The 16,582-nt window shown below is 42.0% G+C and overlaps 1 protein-coding gene across 4 annotated transcripts in view; it reads right to left on the bottom strand.

Moving 5' to 3' along the window:
• Window positions 1-16,582, bottom strand: part of ARID5B (AT-rich interaction domain 5B) — a 115,117-nt gene that overhangs the window by 15,599 nt on the left and 82,936 nt on the right. For all 4 annotated transcript variants that reach the window (XM_065638822.1, XM_065638821.1, XM_065638823.1 and 1 more), the window contains 3 exons: window positions 12,521-12,725; window positions 10,134-10,186; window positions 2,771-2,868 (listed from right to left, as the gene is read on the bottom strand). In XM_065638822.1, coding sequence (XP_065494894.1) covers window positions 2,771-2,868; window positions 10,134-10,186; window positions 12,521-12,725 — 356 coding nt within the window. The remainder of the gene's footprint in view (window positions 1-2,770; window positions 2,869-10,133; window positions 10,187-12,520; window positions 12,726-16,582) is intronic.

Raw genomic sequence — 16,582 nt, 5'->3', positions numbered from 1 at the left:
ATCCCTACGGCCTTTACATCTGACTGTCTTCCAGCTTTTGCCATCCTCGGTACCGCGGGTCTGCAGCAACATGTTGGCTTTCTAGAGGTTATAAGGACCTTTAAGACAAAAGCAACAGTTCTTCATGGGATTTGCTAGACAGAGTAGCAATAATGTCCTCTCTATTTTTTTTTTTTGTGCAAAACTCCACCTTGCAGAGGGGAACTTGGAGTGGGCAGGAGGGTGGGATGCAGTACCTGAATGGGACACACGTGCCATTCCACTCCTCAGCATCCTAAGGACGTCACTGAAAGGCTGCTGCCACCTAAGCACCCTCGCTGTGCTAAAGCCGGTGCAAACAGCTAGTAGCTTCTCAGTCCTCTTGGGCAAAAGTTAGGTAGCACAACACGGATGCCCTTGAGATCTTAGTTTTGGAGACAAACGGCAAGGACAAGGCAAATACAGCAGCAGGATCAGTGAAGTCAGGGAACTGCCTGTTCTGCCTCCAGTAAGCAAGGAAAGGCCAGTGGGATTCAGAAAGGAAAAGCCATGAGGTTTGTTCAGCATTTACCTCCCAGCTTAATTTAATTTCCAGTTTAGCTTTACAGCTCACCTTCAAGTTAGAAAATGTATGTGTGTCCTGAATCATGAATACGTATTCCTGCACTGCAGTTCTAGTTTTAGATTAAATGTCATCTGAGCACTTTGGCTATAAACGAGCATTACATTTACAGGTGCTGTAGTTAGAATTACCAGCTGAAACAAACCATGACAATTTCATTTACTTTTTTCCAAGTCTGAGGCTTAATATAGCTTTCCTGCAGTGGAAAATAAACTGTCTTAACACTAGAAATCTAGAGATTGGATCAGTCACTGAAGTTTTTTGTCTGCGTGTTTTGATTTTTCAGAGCAGGGCTAACCTAAAAATCCTACAAGACTTTTTCTCCAAATGCCATCTTTTGACAGCCTGTCAGAGACCTGGAAAATAGATGCCGCCTCATATCAGACCTAACTCAGAACTACACAATAGACTGGCACCCAAGAACTCAGATTTCAGCTCTTTGGTGTGCTAAGACCAATCCAACCATAAACTAAAAGACTTTTTCCCCAGACTGGCTCAAGGCAAGCAAAACTACTTTTGGGTAGCCTGGAAAGGCTTTTCAGTCTTGAAAGCATCACGACTCTGCTCAGGTTTTTTACTGAGCACAATGGGCTTTGTGGCACTTTGTAGCACACCCCCGAGTAACTGCTGAGTAAGTCACACGGATGAGTCTCTATGCATCGAAGAGGAGTGCAGTTCAAGGACTTTGCATGTAAAAAAAAAATGAACCACTAGTACGAAAGCAGAAGAGAGAGACAGGGGTTCATGGAGTACTTATGAATACCTCATTTATTTTTCCACAACTACAAGAGACGCTCTCTGGGTGACTCCAGGATTCCAACACGGAGCCAGCCACGCTCGCTCCCTGCGCGACCTAAACCCACAGAGACCCAGCTCTCATGTGTGCCTGGGTCTCCTCAGTCAAATAAACAACATCTCACGAAGCACATCTGGCAAGGGAAGGCCCAGACTGCCAGTCTGACACCCACCAGCTGGCTGGGGGGCAAGAGGAAGCCCCGAGCCTCCCAGGGCTGTGACGATGGAGGGGAAGAGCCGAACACCCACAATCTGACGAGTCAATTAAAACAATCTATAAGATCCGTCCGCGACGGAAAGGCAGGGAAAAGCTTTGGTCTGACGCACACAGCAACTCACTCTATTTGCTCTGCCACTTGGCTCGATCTCCAGAGAGCTTCTAACTCCAACTTTTATAGTGGCATTGCGTGCAACTTCTTTGTGCACTCAAGTCCTCCTGTAAATGAGGGTGACCAATCTCCCCCTCCATGAGGAGGGCAGCTTCTCCCTTGGAGCAGCCAACATGCCAGGCACATAAGAAGGTGAAAACCTGCCCCCTGAGCACGGGTCTGCTGTGCCGCCCCGTGCACAGGCAGTACAATCCCTGCCTGCCCCCAGCAAAGTAACTTCTTTATGGCCAGGAACAAGAGACTGGGCTTTCCTTATCTGAGCCTGAAAATGCAGAGCTTTTATTAACATTTGCTTGTCTAAGGAGAAAAAAAAAGAAAAAAAAAAGAAAAAAGAGAGTTGTTTCTAAACCAAACCAAAACAACACTGTAGCTCCAGTATTTTATTCAATGCGTGCTGGCTTCACAAGCCCTGGAAGTTATTATCTACATGGCAAGAATAAGAAATCAACAGTTCTGACCAGCAACAATGGCTGCAGAGAAAGAGTGTTTGGCAGCGGCTGGCAGGCAGGGAGGAGGGAAGAGGCACAATGAGGAAGAGGAATGCAACGCTCTGCACGACCTACAACAGTAACAGCACCCTGCATTGTGGGCCGCCCCATTATTTTGATCACAACCACAATTTGCTTAATTGGTATTCCTAAAAAACGACAGAAGACAAGTGTTTGCATCAATTAGCTGTCGTTTCTTATTTTCCCTTGAGTATGTTTTGCTCAATTTTTCAGCTTCTTTAACCGGAAAGCTGTTGTAAAAATTAAGATATGTACCAAAGAAAAATCAGATGCTTGTTTTATTTATTTAGTCACTGGAGACAAACACTCTACTTTAAATGACAATAGATTATCCGACTAAACTGTTGGGGGAATATTTACTATATCTTTAAGAAGCCTCCCTCTCTCTCTTTCTCTAATTCTTTATAAAACACTTTGAAGGCTCTCCAAATTAATTTTTTCATTATTAAACAAGCATTTCAGATTTGTTATCTTACCTTTCATAATGTCTGCGAGTACATGTAGCAGCACTTGTGCTTCCAGGGTTACCACCTAATTCATCATAAATATGTTTCCATTGTCGACGGGCTGTTATCTGTAAAAATGGCAATGGAAAATTTAATCTTGCATCTTTACAGATTCTACAGCATTTGAGTTCACAACAACAAATGCATGTGAGGCACTTTCAGAACAGCATGTACTACAAGCACTATAAAAGCCCCTACAGAATCTATAGAGTACACAGAGCTCTGGGTGTCTTTTTTTTTTTTTTTTGGTAAGTTAACACTATGTATTTTGTTTCCCTCTAAAATGGAGTGATCTGACTAATTCATTATCAAGTCACAAGCAATACAGCCTCACAAAAGAAAATCTCAATCAATACAGGGTCATTAACCATCAGAAGTTATGCAGACAAATCCCACGGTGAATTATGAAAATGGAGCTAAAACCATACTCAGCACGAATAATGATTACATAGTTATTTTAACTGAATTAGAGAAAATAAATCCGCTGCGAAACCCAAATCCACCACAGAATTCTGTAAATCCACAAAAGCATAGTCCGTAACTCTATATGTTACAAGCTGTTTATTTTTACCCATTTATGTCAGTAAAATATACAGATCAAATAGTAATGAAATCTTAACACGCTCCAATGTTAATATTTGAGCTATGTACTTTATTGGACCACGTTGATGAAAATAAACATCTTGTAACATATTGAGTTGCATACCATGGTTCTGTTTTTTTGTACAGAAATTAGGATTATACAGAGTAACAGATGGAAGACCTGGCAAAAGAATTGTTTCTGAATTGTTTCATTATTTTATATATTCTGCTATATTTAAAACAGGAAGAAAAACAGGAATAGGACAAGCACAACAGATCACCCTCTGTTGCCCGCAGCTCATAAAGAAAACCAGTGGAAAATTGTGGGGTCAATTTGGGGAGAATTTTATCATTTTCTGTGGAATGCTGTGGATTTTAATACATTCAGCCCCGGAGGCTTCTTTGGAGTTACCCACAGAGCAGTCAATGGCGTTTGCTGAGGAGCTAAAGGCAGCAATCAGAAGAAAACAAATATTACAACTTGCAATCTGAGGTCTGTAATTTTAATCTAAAGAAGAGGAGATAGGTACTGTCATTAAATATTACGGGGTGAGAGGTGTTTCTTTTTCACTCAATAGAAAAGGAAAATCCTTCCTTTGCAGAAATTATTATCCAAAGCCAAAAGAATGGATTGAGACTTATCATTTGATAATATTATATTTTTTTCAAGTGTATTTTGTTTGTACAGTTCTCCTTAGAAAACATCAACACCTCCAACTCACTGTTAGTACCTGTACATAGTTTGCACCTATAGATACTTAAAAAAAAAAAAGGGGGGAGTATTTTATCCTAAAACTTATTTAAAGCAAAATGTACTGACTGCATTGACTAATTTTATTTTCTGTCTTCTGTAACCAACCCAAAGACCACAAGAGGCACAAGAGAGAGGCTGCAATTCAGGGATAAATTCTGCACAAACAAATTATTTAAATACAAATACAGAGCAAACACTCATCTGAGGAGAAGGTTAATTACGAGGAGAAGGTCTGTTTTGTTTAAGTTCTTATGCTGTCTCTTCCCCAGGCTACCCAACACTTCTTCAAGCCCTTTAGTAGTAATAATAGGTAGAACTGGAGTCCAAATAAGCCATAAAGAACACCACCTCCCAAGAATACGAACAAATGCTCCTTCTGCAACCTGAAAGTTCAAAAAAGGGCTGGACCAAGTACCCTGCTGTGGAGGAGCGGGAACCTGCCTCTGCTCCCGGGAACCTTCAAGCCCAGGTCTCATTAACCACGAGCTAAGACAAGAGCTGATACTCAAGCTGGAATATCAGTTAACGCGATCATCTGCAAGGGGAAAAGGCAATCTCTTTGAAACCACTGGAGCAGTTTTGGTGTCTCTGTCTTCTAGGCTGCTTTGAATAACAGTATTTACACAAACATTTGCCCAGCTTTATCCAATTCTGCCTCTGCAATGGACCAGAACTCCTTGGCAATTAGCAGAGCTGTGCCCTCCCACATACAGAGCTAAGTTTAAATCTGACATTCCCTGAAACAACTGTTATTCTAACAAAGCCTGGGGTTGAGTCTCCTCCTGCTCTGGAAAGTTTAGTTTTTTATGCTTAATAAACTTCAAAGGACTAAAGTAACAGATAAAGTACAACCTTAAACAATCTGAATAAAATGCTGCACTGTGGAAGCTCCCCAGTAATCATGCCGAGCAGCACTGCTCAAGCGGGACGCTCACGCTGGCCACATCCAACTCAAGGACAGCTTTCTACTCTCATACAAGTTCCCCCCGGCCACCTCAGGGATGATGAACTTCCCAAGGAGCCAGGAAAGGGCAGTGCTTGGCAATGCTCTGCTTATGGTTGCTGATCCTACCAAAAATGCTTGCCCTGGCTGCTTTCACACAGCAATTTTAAGTCTGAAATGGCTCATATGTGCTCCCAGTTAGTAAGACATTCACGACCAGGGCACATGAGGAACAGAAAGACGGATAATGGTAAATTATTTTAGCTGCCTGGGCATGGAATTTCCCACAAACATTAAGGAGCAAAGCACTGATTTTTTTAAGGGCATGGAGCTATAGTGGCATAAGGCAACTAAGACCCTTCAAAAGCTTTAACAAATGTCCTGAACACTTTCATTTCACACTTTTGATTAATTCAGTTTCAGTTTCCTGATATAAGTTGACCTGCCATAGTACCAAACATAGAGAAGGCAAGGAACCTTTGCTGCTTTGGTTCTCTGATTTGTTTTTCCTTATTAATACCAGTATATACATCCCTCACAGTGCCTGCCACATTTTTGTAAGTGCAGGATGCTCCAGGCTCACCCATTAATCAAGGCATTTGCACAGGCCCATCTCATCTCTGACAGTCTCCCATTCCAATCCTGGCTTTACCTTTAAAGTAGTCTTCTGGTTTGCAGAGCCCTCCCACAATTTGCTCCCTTCAACCTAGAGCTTCACGGTCCTAGAGCTGGGCCCACTGGAAGCCAGAAGCTTTGAAAACCTCTGTGACATTTTTCCCAATCAGCAGAATTTGGAGTTAAGCAAGAGACTGGTCTGGCCAGGGACCTGAGAGCAGATCTGACCTGGTTCCTACGAGCACAGTATTAGGCAGTGACTGGTACTCAAGAACAGCCAAATAAAAGCAATTATCTTATCTATTAAAGTAGAGGACTGTTTATACACATGCTTTTAATGGTGTCTTCTGCTTTGAGAAATCTTAAGGACTCCAGCACTGCAATCTCAGCTCCCTTCCTCATGAAAAGGCTTCTTGCTTATCTCCTGCTGCAAATCTAATGGGAGATTTTCTGGTGATGGTATGTGACAGTCACAACACTCTTCAAAACAGAGCTCTGGGTATTAGCTTTGTATGAAACAAACCCAGGTAGCTTTGCATTCCACTGGCATATCAGTTTCCTTGGGCCTGCCCAGATGCAGGACTGCTGTACGCATCAATCACTAATTTTTAAAAACCAAAGCACTTTATTGTTGCTTCCAGGAGGCAGCAGCTAAATGGGATCCCACCGACCTTCGGCAAAATTTAAGCTGCTACACACCAAAGGTTAAGCTCCACCTAATTTTCTTTTTACCCTCCTTATCTTTCTAAGCCATCTCCAGGTAGAGTCCATTCAACACCACAGCCCTCTGCAAACATGTCAAGGCACTCCTTTTGTGTTGGTTCAAAAGGAGAAATGCCACTTCATGACTTGCCAAGAACAACTGTTTAGGTAAGTCCTGGAAGCTTCCCATCTACAAACATCTGCACCTTTTACTCACCTGACCTAGGGTGACTGAGAAAATTCCAGGCAATGGCTGTTAAATGCCACTGCAGCTGAGCTCCCTAGAAGGTGACATTGTTTTGTATTTCATCCAGAGACTTGAGGACATTTTAAATCATTCATACTGTGAAGGTCTGCTATAGAGAGTGCTTTCCAATGCACTCTCCTAGTATTAGTAACAAAGATGCTCATTTCATGTATCTTTGTTTAAGAGAAACATGATCCCACCAATTTCAAAGAAACAGCTTCACCTGTTAAGGACTTAAACCAATTTGTACAGGTTGCTGTTTTTATTAAGCCTGTATTATGTCCAACAAGAAGTACATGGGAGTGTGGTACTACACAGTTACAGATGACAACTAACTAAGAATTAGTAATCAAACAGATAGCGGACAGATAAGAAATGACCCTCACAAGTACTTTAACTGGAGAGCCCTTAAGTATGACATATCACACACAATCATGACTTGACACTACTAGACATGCAGTATATATATCCCATATGTACAGGTAATACTGTCTGTCAGGCCCCACTGGGTCCATTCCATGGATATACATGATAATAAAGTCAGACAGATTTCTCTGCATCTCAAATCCGATCCTTGTTTTCATTCACTTTTAGATCCTTGACTGACAGGACTGGACTCAGAGGTCTTGCACTGTTCTGCGAATCTGGGGGCAACCTGGAAAACACCGTACATAATCTCTGCTTGTTTCTCAGATACGTTTTTAAAGCCTCATTGAAACATCTATACAGGGACCAGGTGGATAGGGCAGGGGATTAAACTGAAAATGAGCTGACTATCATGGTTCTGCCAAACAGAAAGATGTAAAGTTTGCAACTGCTTTAACTGTGAAGGTGTCTACACTTGGTAGTAAAAAACTAGTCATCTGACCACTCTAAGTTCCCATATGTGATTTTAACCAATCTTTTGTTTCCTGTTTATAAAACGGCTCTCATATGCTGAAGCCAGATATCTACTTTAAATATTATTTTCTTTACAATACTTCCAAGTGAAAAGACCCATTTCTATCTCAATGCACAAACCAGAGACTTGTGAAATTTTAAAATAAGTTAAAAATGTTAAAGCCCTTATAACAGACAAATGACTCATTCAAGTCTGATGGAAGGGTCCATACAGATAAACGTCTGTTTATCAAGGTAGATTTGAGAATGCCTTTGCTCTGCACATGACATCATCAATAGATATTGGCACTGGATGTGTGAGTGGCAGATTCTGGTTGTTACTGAATTACAGCACTCACTCACAATTTCTACATCTAAGCAGACCTGCCTAAGATTCTGGAACTGACATCGAGGTCCATGTCACCCCAGTCATCCACGGCCTTGCTGAAAAATGAAACAAGAATAAAACGCAAAAGCCCTTCAGCAATGCTTACCATGATAAAATATATACAAAAATTGCAGGCTGGCAAACTCAAGGAATATCAATTGGCCATAAAATAATAAAAATTGGGGTGTGCACAGGTCAAAGTATTGCAGCAGCTACCAGTTTCACATTCAGGGAATGTAAAGCAAAGAGAGGTCCATATTGAGGACGAGACCGTTAACAGAAGAGAATGAGGTCAGGAAACCTCATGCTCCTCCTACGACCTAAACTGCATCACAATGCTCCTCATAACTTCAGCTCTTCTGCAGAGAGCGCAGACACTGCTCATGTCATATGAACCGATCAGGCCCATCACTTCAGCCAGGGTCACTCTCAACCAAAGCTGGGCTCCAGGTATGTCACAGGCTGCAAGCTACACTGGCCTTGCTGTTTACTGACCCGTAAGCTGTTGCCTGGTTTCTTCTCTATGAAGAACAGGCAACTCTGGTACATTTTCATCAACGGTGACAAAAGCCCCTAAACAGAGAACATCTGTCACTGAGAAAAGGACAGGAGCTTTGAGATAAAGGTGGACCGATGCTACTCTGGATGACATTCTCACAGACGTGATCCTTCCCCTCTGCTCCTCTCACGTTTCTGCTCCCGTTGGTAGACCTGGCTCTCTGATCACCAAGGCACAGTCCTATTCCTGCTCTGCCCCAGGCACAGAGGTTCATCCAGCATCACTAAAGCCATCCCTTTCCCTCTCATTCTGGCACTGAAACTCAGCTCTCTCAGGTCAGCCACCGCTCTGGCATCCCTGCTTCTACACTCAGTCGCTTCGAGCAGATCTGAACCACTGTGAAAATCAGCCGACTCCCTGAGCACTCCGAACACACCGCTCTCCTTTCAGTCTCCCTCCTGGCCTTCCCTTGTGCTCTGGATCAAGTTTAAGATTTCAGCCCTCATTTTCATCGCACTTTACAACTCACGGCAATTACTGTTGGCTCATAATTGCTGTAACGATCCATCTATGGTAGTTATTCATTCATACATACCCATGAGCACACCTACACACACCCCTGTACGTAAGCATGGTATGTGCTGATTAATGAAAGATAGAGGAACAATAAAAGCCAAATCAAGCATATATTTTTGTTCAGAAAGTCAGATTTCGTGTTTCACAAAATCCCAGCCACACCCATGCTAACCAACCAGGCTGCTGAGTTGCAGAACAATATGCTGCATTGTATGGAAGGAAAACAGTGAGTTTGGTATTTTGGTTCAAACGACTTTCAGTTTCTTGATAGTGCATTTCTTCTTGTCATTTCTCTACAGCACAGATATGTCCCAGATTACTTCGTAAACAAAGCAAAAATAATTTCTTTCATCCAACTGTGGCAGGAACTGAACAACTTAATCTGATCATTGTGTGCAAAGAAAATATTTCCAATGACGACATCTTCCTATGTCAATTGGTTTTTATTACATATGTCATCTCGATGTGCCGTATTAATGCAGCTCTTTCTTCTCATTTCAAGATTTTAATCTAAGTTTGTTGCTCTAATATTTTATTGGTTCAAAATACATGCTGTAAAATCCATGGCCATCAAATTTTCCTGTGAGCTAAAAATAAACTGCTCTTGTCAGATACAGTTAGCTGATAAAAAGTGTCAGAGACTTCTCTGAATTGCTTTGATAACTTCCTGTTTATGTGGTACTGACCCTTGTCTAATAAAGATCTTTTACACTTGGAATAAGAGAAGATACTGCAGCATACTATTCCTTAATGGACAATGCTGATTACTTTTGAAAGCCTTTAATACATTTCCCATATTAGACATGAACAGATGTCAGGGATGCTGCCAAGTGAAATTTCTTTTATGCAATCTTGGCTTGTTGTACAATAATAGCCCTTTCTCAACATGGGAAAAAATTACAGACCCAACTAATTTCCTTGACAGGGAAGAGTTACATATGTTTTCCACTTGTAGTTTTTACGGCAAGTTTGCAATTTTGCCAAACCTGGAACTAATTGGGACCATTTCCAAGAATGGTCCAATAAACTCACAATGTGTACAGCTAGCCTAAAATGCAGCAAATGATTGTTTGCTTTTACTTTTTTTTTTTCTAACAGGGAAAAGTTAGATCGCACAATTATTTCATTTAAGTTACTTAAACACTTACTGTTTCATATCCTCCCAGTTTTTGAGCAGCTTGAAACATAGTCCAAAGGTTAACTGTTAGAGGGACAATAAGTATTTAGATAAGCATTTCATTAACCAACATATTTCAAAGAAATGTAAATTAAACAGTTTTTAAATAAGAAAAATAGAGAAAAAAAGCTCACAGCCCCTCAAAAAGCTCCTGTGAAACATTTTCCAAATAAGTATTTACATAATCTGAAGAGTAAATATTAACCCATACTCTCTATATATTTTTAATTACATAAAAGAGAAAACACTTAGATTCCTTAACAGGACTGGAAAAATACACTGAGACAAAGGTAATAGGCTCATTTGACTTTGCTGATAAGAGGCAATGTGTAATGACTGTTGCATGTTTCCATAACTTTGATAATAAAAATTACTTATTGGGAAGAATGTTGCTTTTAATTATTTGTTTAATACTGATTTCATTAGGAAGCAAGCATGAGCCACACACTGGCTCTCAGAGAAAGCCGATCGATTAAACAACAATATCCACTATTTACTGCAGCTCTGATAATGGCCTCCGTAATCAATAAACAATACGCTGCATTCTAACGGGTCCTGTGTGAATGAACCCAGAGGGAGCACAAATGAGAATTACCATAATAATTATGGCATGGGTGGTTGTGTCTTGCCCACAGCTGTGGGGTCAGAGGAACAACTCAGTTCCAAAGATGTGTTGGGAGATGCTTGTTTCTTCCTGCAGAACTTCTCTCATGTGCTTCTCACCCTGGCCCACAGTCCCATGGGGCCACTGCTTGCTGCTGGTGTCTCACTTTTATTTTATTATTTTTTTATTTTTATTGCCGGAAGAAAAAATGATGTCTTAGTTCTACAAAAGGTGTATGCACTATTCCACCAAACAACAGTGATTCCCCTTAGACGTACTACCAGTACTTCAGGCCATACTCGGCGATAAGGCCATGGACCACAGAGGACGGGATCTCTTCCTCCGCGGGGGATGCTCTGTTGTAGTGTTCGTACTCCCGCTTCCCACCAACCTATTTATATCGGCAATGTTTGCACGAGTCTTGCTGGACAAATACAGAGCCCCGTCCTGCAAACATTTCTGTTCTTCTCAGCGTACTTACTCTTGGCATTTCAGTATTTGCCGGATCAGGCCCCTAATTTATAATGAATGTCAGGGAACTTTCAGTGTATTTCAGCTAAATGTTAGCAGAGGGCCCTAACCCCAGTGGGAAATTTTAGAAATAATACTTTAGCTTGTCTTTGAAGCCCACCTTGTCCTCATGCTTGAGGGAATGCAGAATACAACAGAGGGGGGAAAAAAAAAAAATCCTCTCTTCGACACAAAACGTTCTGAAAGCCTCATTGAACCTTGTACTGTTTCAAAGCTATCAAGAGCTTTGCTTAGGCCTTGATTTAATCTGAATCAATGCATAATGCAACGAAGCTGTTCATAGTACATTAATTTTACTTCCATTTCAAGCAGCCAGTTTTCAGACAAACACTGTAATCATTCGGAGTTATATAAGTTTATAATGGCTGCTGGAGGCCTGTTGCAATCAGTGCCAATTGCTATTAGGTATGTAAATTGTTATGTAAAACATACAGGTTTGACATTCTTCATCAAACTAACACATGGTTTTAATCTGGGAGATAAATTAGAGTAAATAATATTTCAATGCATAGAGTTTTCCCTTTAAGGAAATAAAGTATCCTTCAATCTATAGATAAGAAGGAAAAGTACCCCCATTTACAGCTTTTGTTGGTAACAGAAATATCTACATTGCGCTGCAATATTTATGTAAAATTTAGTTACAACTGTATCTTCCCCACAAACAATTGCTTTACAGATTGTGGCATTACAAACTGTACATGCCAAAGCAATTCTAAACATTGCATTCTGCATTAAATAGATAGAGTCTGGTTTTATATTCTCCACAGTCAGTAATTTATTATCTATAAACACATTTTGGGGGTTAAAAATACGATCCCTTTTGTGCCTTTCTTGACCATTTTTAAATGTCTTCCTTTAATATTTGTCCTTTCATAAAGAACATCTGGGCACAATAAAGATACGTCATATTATTAACTCAGAAGAAAGGCATTACAGACACTGCAGATTTACAAAACAGAAAACTAGAGAGTTTTCAACATGCCTATTTCTAGTCATAATCAGTGGATTTAAACCTATAAATATCTGGCAGCAACTACCCCAGAAGGGAGAGATGCAAATCTAGGCATAAGACAGCGAAATGCCTGGACTGCAAAAATGTGTAGATATAAACGCGGTCCCCCCATCCGTAAGGCTTTAAAATAGACTTCGTGTGCAAATGCTTTCTCCAGAGAAGCCAAACCATTCTAAAATGCCAACAAGAAAGTGAGAAAAAGGATACTTACTCTGCTTAAAACCTAAATATGGTATTCGTTCAATTGGTGTTTTCCTTTCTTTCATATATTTATAAAGAGCCACAAGGAAAGCCTGCTCATCAGCTCTGCATTCTTCACCTACGGCAATCTTTGATTTATCCTCACTTGAGCCTTTTTTACAGTTGCTGTTGTTACTCTTGGGTTTGGGCAAAGCTGACTTAGCCTCACATTTTACCTGGGAAAAGAAAAGATGTCATATCAGATCTGGGTAACCTTTAATTTTCACTTAAGGAATAAAAACCCTCTCCTAAGCAGAACGGATTGTTGAAAAAAAAATGGAGGCCAAACCATGCAACTGTGTTTGAGGGGAAACAAAGGAAGCTATTTATAGAGCTAAATGTCTTGTTCTGAATCTTAGTCACAACATTTTTAAATAGCCACATCTTTAAATCATTATAACCCATTGGTAATGTTCTCCAGATCTGCATTTTTATGACTATACATTGCTATGTCACAGACAGCTCCCATCTCTCACATACACTTGCCATTAGCAAGTCTAATAATAACCTTCGTTCCGGGATTGACACCGAGCGTTGTCAACTCCCGTAGACAACCCTTGGAGCTGAGGGTGCTCAGCCCCTTCCAGGAACGCTCGAGCAGCCAGCTCTGAAATGACACATTTTTCTCTCCTTCGGCCCACCAAAATAGATGCAAACCTTGGCAAGCCTTACCCAGGCTGATCGGAGGCTCTGCTGTAGCACGGACTTAAGCGGGGCTGAGCATCTGCTTAAAGTTAAGCGCAGCCCCTAGTATTTAGCAGAAGGAAGCGGCTGGTAGGCGGAACCTTTCCTGACAGACGCCGGCAGCCCCAGCGCACGCGACTCCCAGAGCTCCGGGTGTCCCACCAGCCGCCCCGGCAGACCCGTGCCAGTCAGGACGTCAACAGATTGGAACCGCTTTACCTCTCATCAGTATTCAAACGTGGGGAAAAATGTCCAGTGAGAGTGGCTTAATCCTGCGGTCCTCCTGAAGATAATCCTCTCATTGAATCGAGCAAATTACAACTCTGGCATTCACATAATTTATGTATACAAAAAACAAATAGCAGCACCTTGCAAACTGACGTTTAAAAGCCCTCCATGATCAAGACAGGATCGATACATCTCCAGTGAAATACTGGAAGTCCTCTAATACAGAGCAGTGGAGATAGTTACACATATTTTGGGTTCGCACTGTCCCTCCAATGCTTCCGAGTGCTGCTCCATGCCCCATCCAAGACATGCCTTTTGTGCTCCCAGGGGGAGCAGGGAAAGTGCAAGAGCCAGAATTTGGTATTTTAGGAGGACAGCAGAGGAGAGCAGGGTATCTCGCTGAACAGGAAGGCAGGAGCTCACAGCCAATAAGTCATTGACTCTCGTTCACTCTCCCCACTTCCAAACCAGGTGCTTCCTGGGTACTTGTTGACATTTTGGAAGTGCTATGAAGAGCATTACGTAAATGCCTGTAAACAAACATCTCATTGGAAAGACTATGATATGTTTATTTTATCTCAATAAAGCTACCCTGTGTTCAGGCTCAGGGAAAGCAAAATCTTTTATACTCCTCCATGGCATTAACTTTGCAGAAAGCACTGACTTAAGGTTAGCTGCCTCCATAGTTTTCCACAGATGCTGGACAAAGCAACACTAGCTCCTAACCAGAGGGGAGAAGTGGCCATGATTTTCCAAGGTAATGGATGCTGCTGAAAAATCTTCCTGGTGGACACTGCATGGTACAGGCTCGCTCCTCCGAGGCAACGCCACAGGGACTGGGAAATGGATTTCCTGTGGGATTTTCCTTGACCACTTGCTGCTAAGTTTGTCTGCTGCACTGCTCGATATTCTCCGTTTGCGTGGTTTGAAGAGGTATTGTCTTCCTATGGCACAAGACACCATGCTTTGCCTTTTAGCAATAGATGTGCTTGTTCATTAAACTTCTGTAAAGATTCTGGGTTTCATCCAAAACTCAATGGAGCTAATGGGATTTTTTTTCCTATTAAATGAACTTTGGATTTCCTCATCCACTTTTCAGTTCAGAACTGTAATCCCTTGACTTTTTTACTTTGGCTCGTCGCAAAATTATTTAACAGCTTCCACTTAATAAAGTTTAGATTACATTGTCACAGTTTTCAATGCTATACCAAAGACTGGGTTAGCACTCCCACTATGAACCCATCTTCAATAAATTTAGGATTCTTAATTTGAGCTGCAAATTTGTCGCAAGCCAAAACTTGGAAGAAGTTCACTGGACCTGGGAACAATTCTTCTGTTTGTCGCCCACGTGCTAAGTCAATCAATCAATCATCTTTTTAATGGATTTTCCTTTTTCAAACTAGACAATTCAGAACAATATTTGCAAAGACAGCCTGGGCATGGATGCTAAACGACATCAAAGCTCACTACAATGCAAGCGAACTAACGGCAAGGGATGCTACTCCCAAGGAGACAAAAGGAAACAGAGAAAATGACATTAAAAAGCCACCAGGAGTGAAAAACAACATGTTAACACACAACCTCCTTCTCTCCAGGGTACAGCAAAGTGAGGTAAAAGCACCTGTGGAACTCAAAGGTGTCAAAATGCAATGGATGGACTCCAAGCAATGTCAAGTTCAACGAAGCTTTGATGAAGGCTGCAATGCTTCATCTGCTCAGGGTTCAAGGATGGAACCTCCCCACTGTCTGACAGGAGATACGGATGAATGCCATGATCAATGATTAATGAGAACCAAAAGGGCCAAATGCCATTCTGGGTAACATCGGTGTAAATCCAGCATAAACATATAAAAGTCAGTGACAGCAATGCTGGATTTGCACCAGGCACCACAAACCACCTTTCCCTCTCAAAACAAGATTTTGAATCCTCCTAGAGGGCAAGGACTGGAGGAAGGTCCTGAACACAGAGTTTTGCTTGGCTCTGCTCTCTTTTCTGGTCGGCTCATGAAGCCTGAACGACTCTATTACAGAGGAAGAGTTCGATTTCTGAAGGAGGAGTTAAAGCTCTTTCATTGTAGCCTCAGTGTGCGGCCTCCAAAAGGAAATAGGGCTATGGCCCCGACAGGCAACCCAGCGCCGCAGCATGGATAAGCTGGGGGTGTTCTGAGATGGGCTCTGGGAACATCTGACCACCTCCTACTGTGTGTTCCATCAGAGGGGTATGATCCAGGACCAAATGGCCGGTGAACACTCGTGGGTACCCCCGTGCGTCTGTCTTCTCCTGCCAGAGGTCACACACAACACAGACCACCACAGACCTGCATTTTGGAGTTTCCGTCAGATAACGGCTGGGGCGCTCAGAATAAATCTCTAGGTCTGAAGAGCACGCCGGGCCACCCGTGGCCACAGGAAAAGCATATCCTGGTAACTTTTAAACTAATTTCCCAGATCTTGCTGTACAAATGAAGTGAGAGATTTCCTTTGGCATTTGCACTAGGAGATGTAATGAGTAGATTCATTTGGGGACAATTTCCGTGTTTAACAAGTTAATCCTTTCAGATCTTCAAAACGGTCGGATCAGCCAGTTCTAAAAAGCCCTACAGTGCACTTCCACACACTTCACATGGGAACACTCTTCGGGAGCTCGAAGCAGGTACGACGAGTCTCGTGCTGGAGCCTACAAGTCCCAAAAGCGGGTCCAGCACTGATGACATGTGAAGTATGAAAGCTTCTAGAGTCCTGGCAGTGCTTGGAGAGGAAGAGCTTGATATATGTCTCTCCAGAAGAGCTGATCCTGCCTCAGTAGGCCTCGTATTCTTGTGATTTTAACATTCCCAGCCTGGGAGGGAACCCCCCTGGGATCTTCCCCAGGAGGTACTAAAATGGATGCAGTGACCAGCAAGGACATCAAAAGCAAGAAACGGTTCACAAACGACCCACTTCCCCTGGCAGCACCTGCAGGTCCAGGACAACATCGTCTGTCATGCTATCGCTCTATTTTTAAGCCAACTACACTGGAATTTATTCAGAGTTGCTCCTACCCAACCAAACGCTCTTCTGTGTCAGGTTAACAGTAAAAGCCCACAAAACGATCTGCTCATGGTTCAAGGTAAACAAACCT

The sequence above is a fragment of the Caloenas nicobarica genome, chromosome 7 (genome assembly GCF_036013445.1).
Source record: "Caloenas nicobarica isolate bCalNic1 chromosome 7, bCalNic1.hap1, whole genome shotgun sequence".
Classification (NCBI taxonomy): Eukaryota; Metazoa; Chordata; class Aves; order Columbiformes; family Columbidae; genus Caloenas; species Caloenas nicobarica.
The sequence above is the reverse complement of the archived record's forward strand: the minus strand, read 5'-3'. Positions and strand labels throughout refer to the sequence as shown.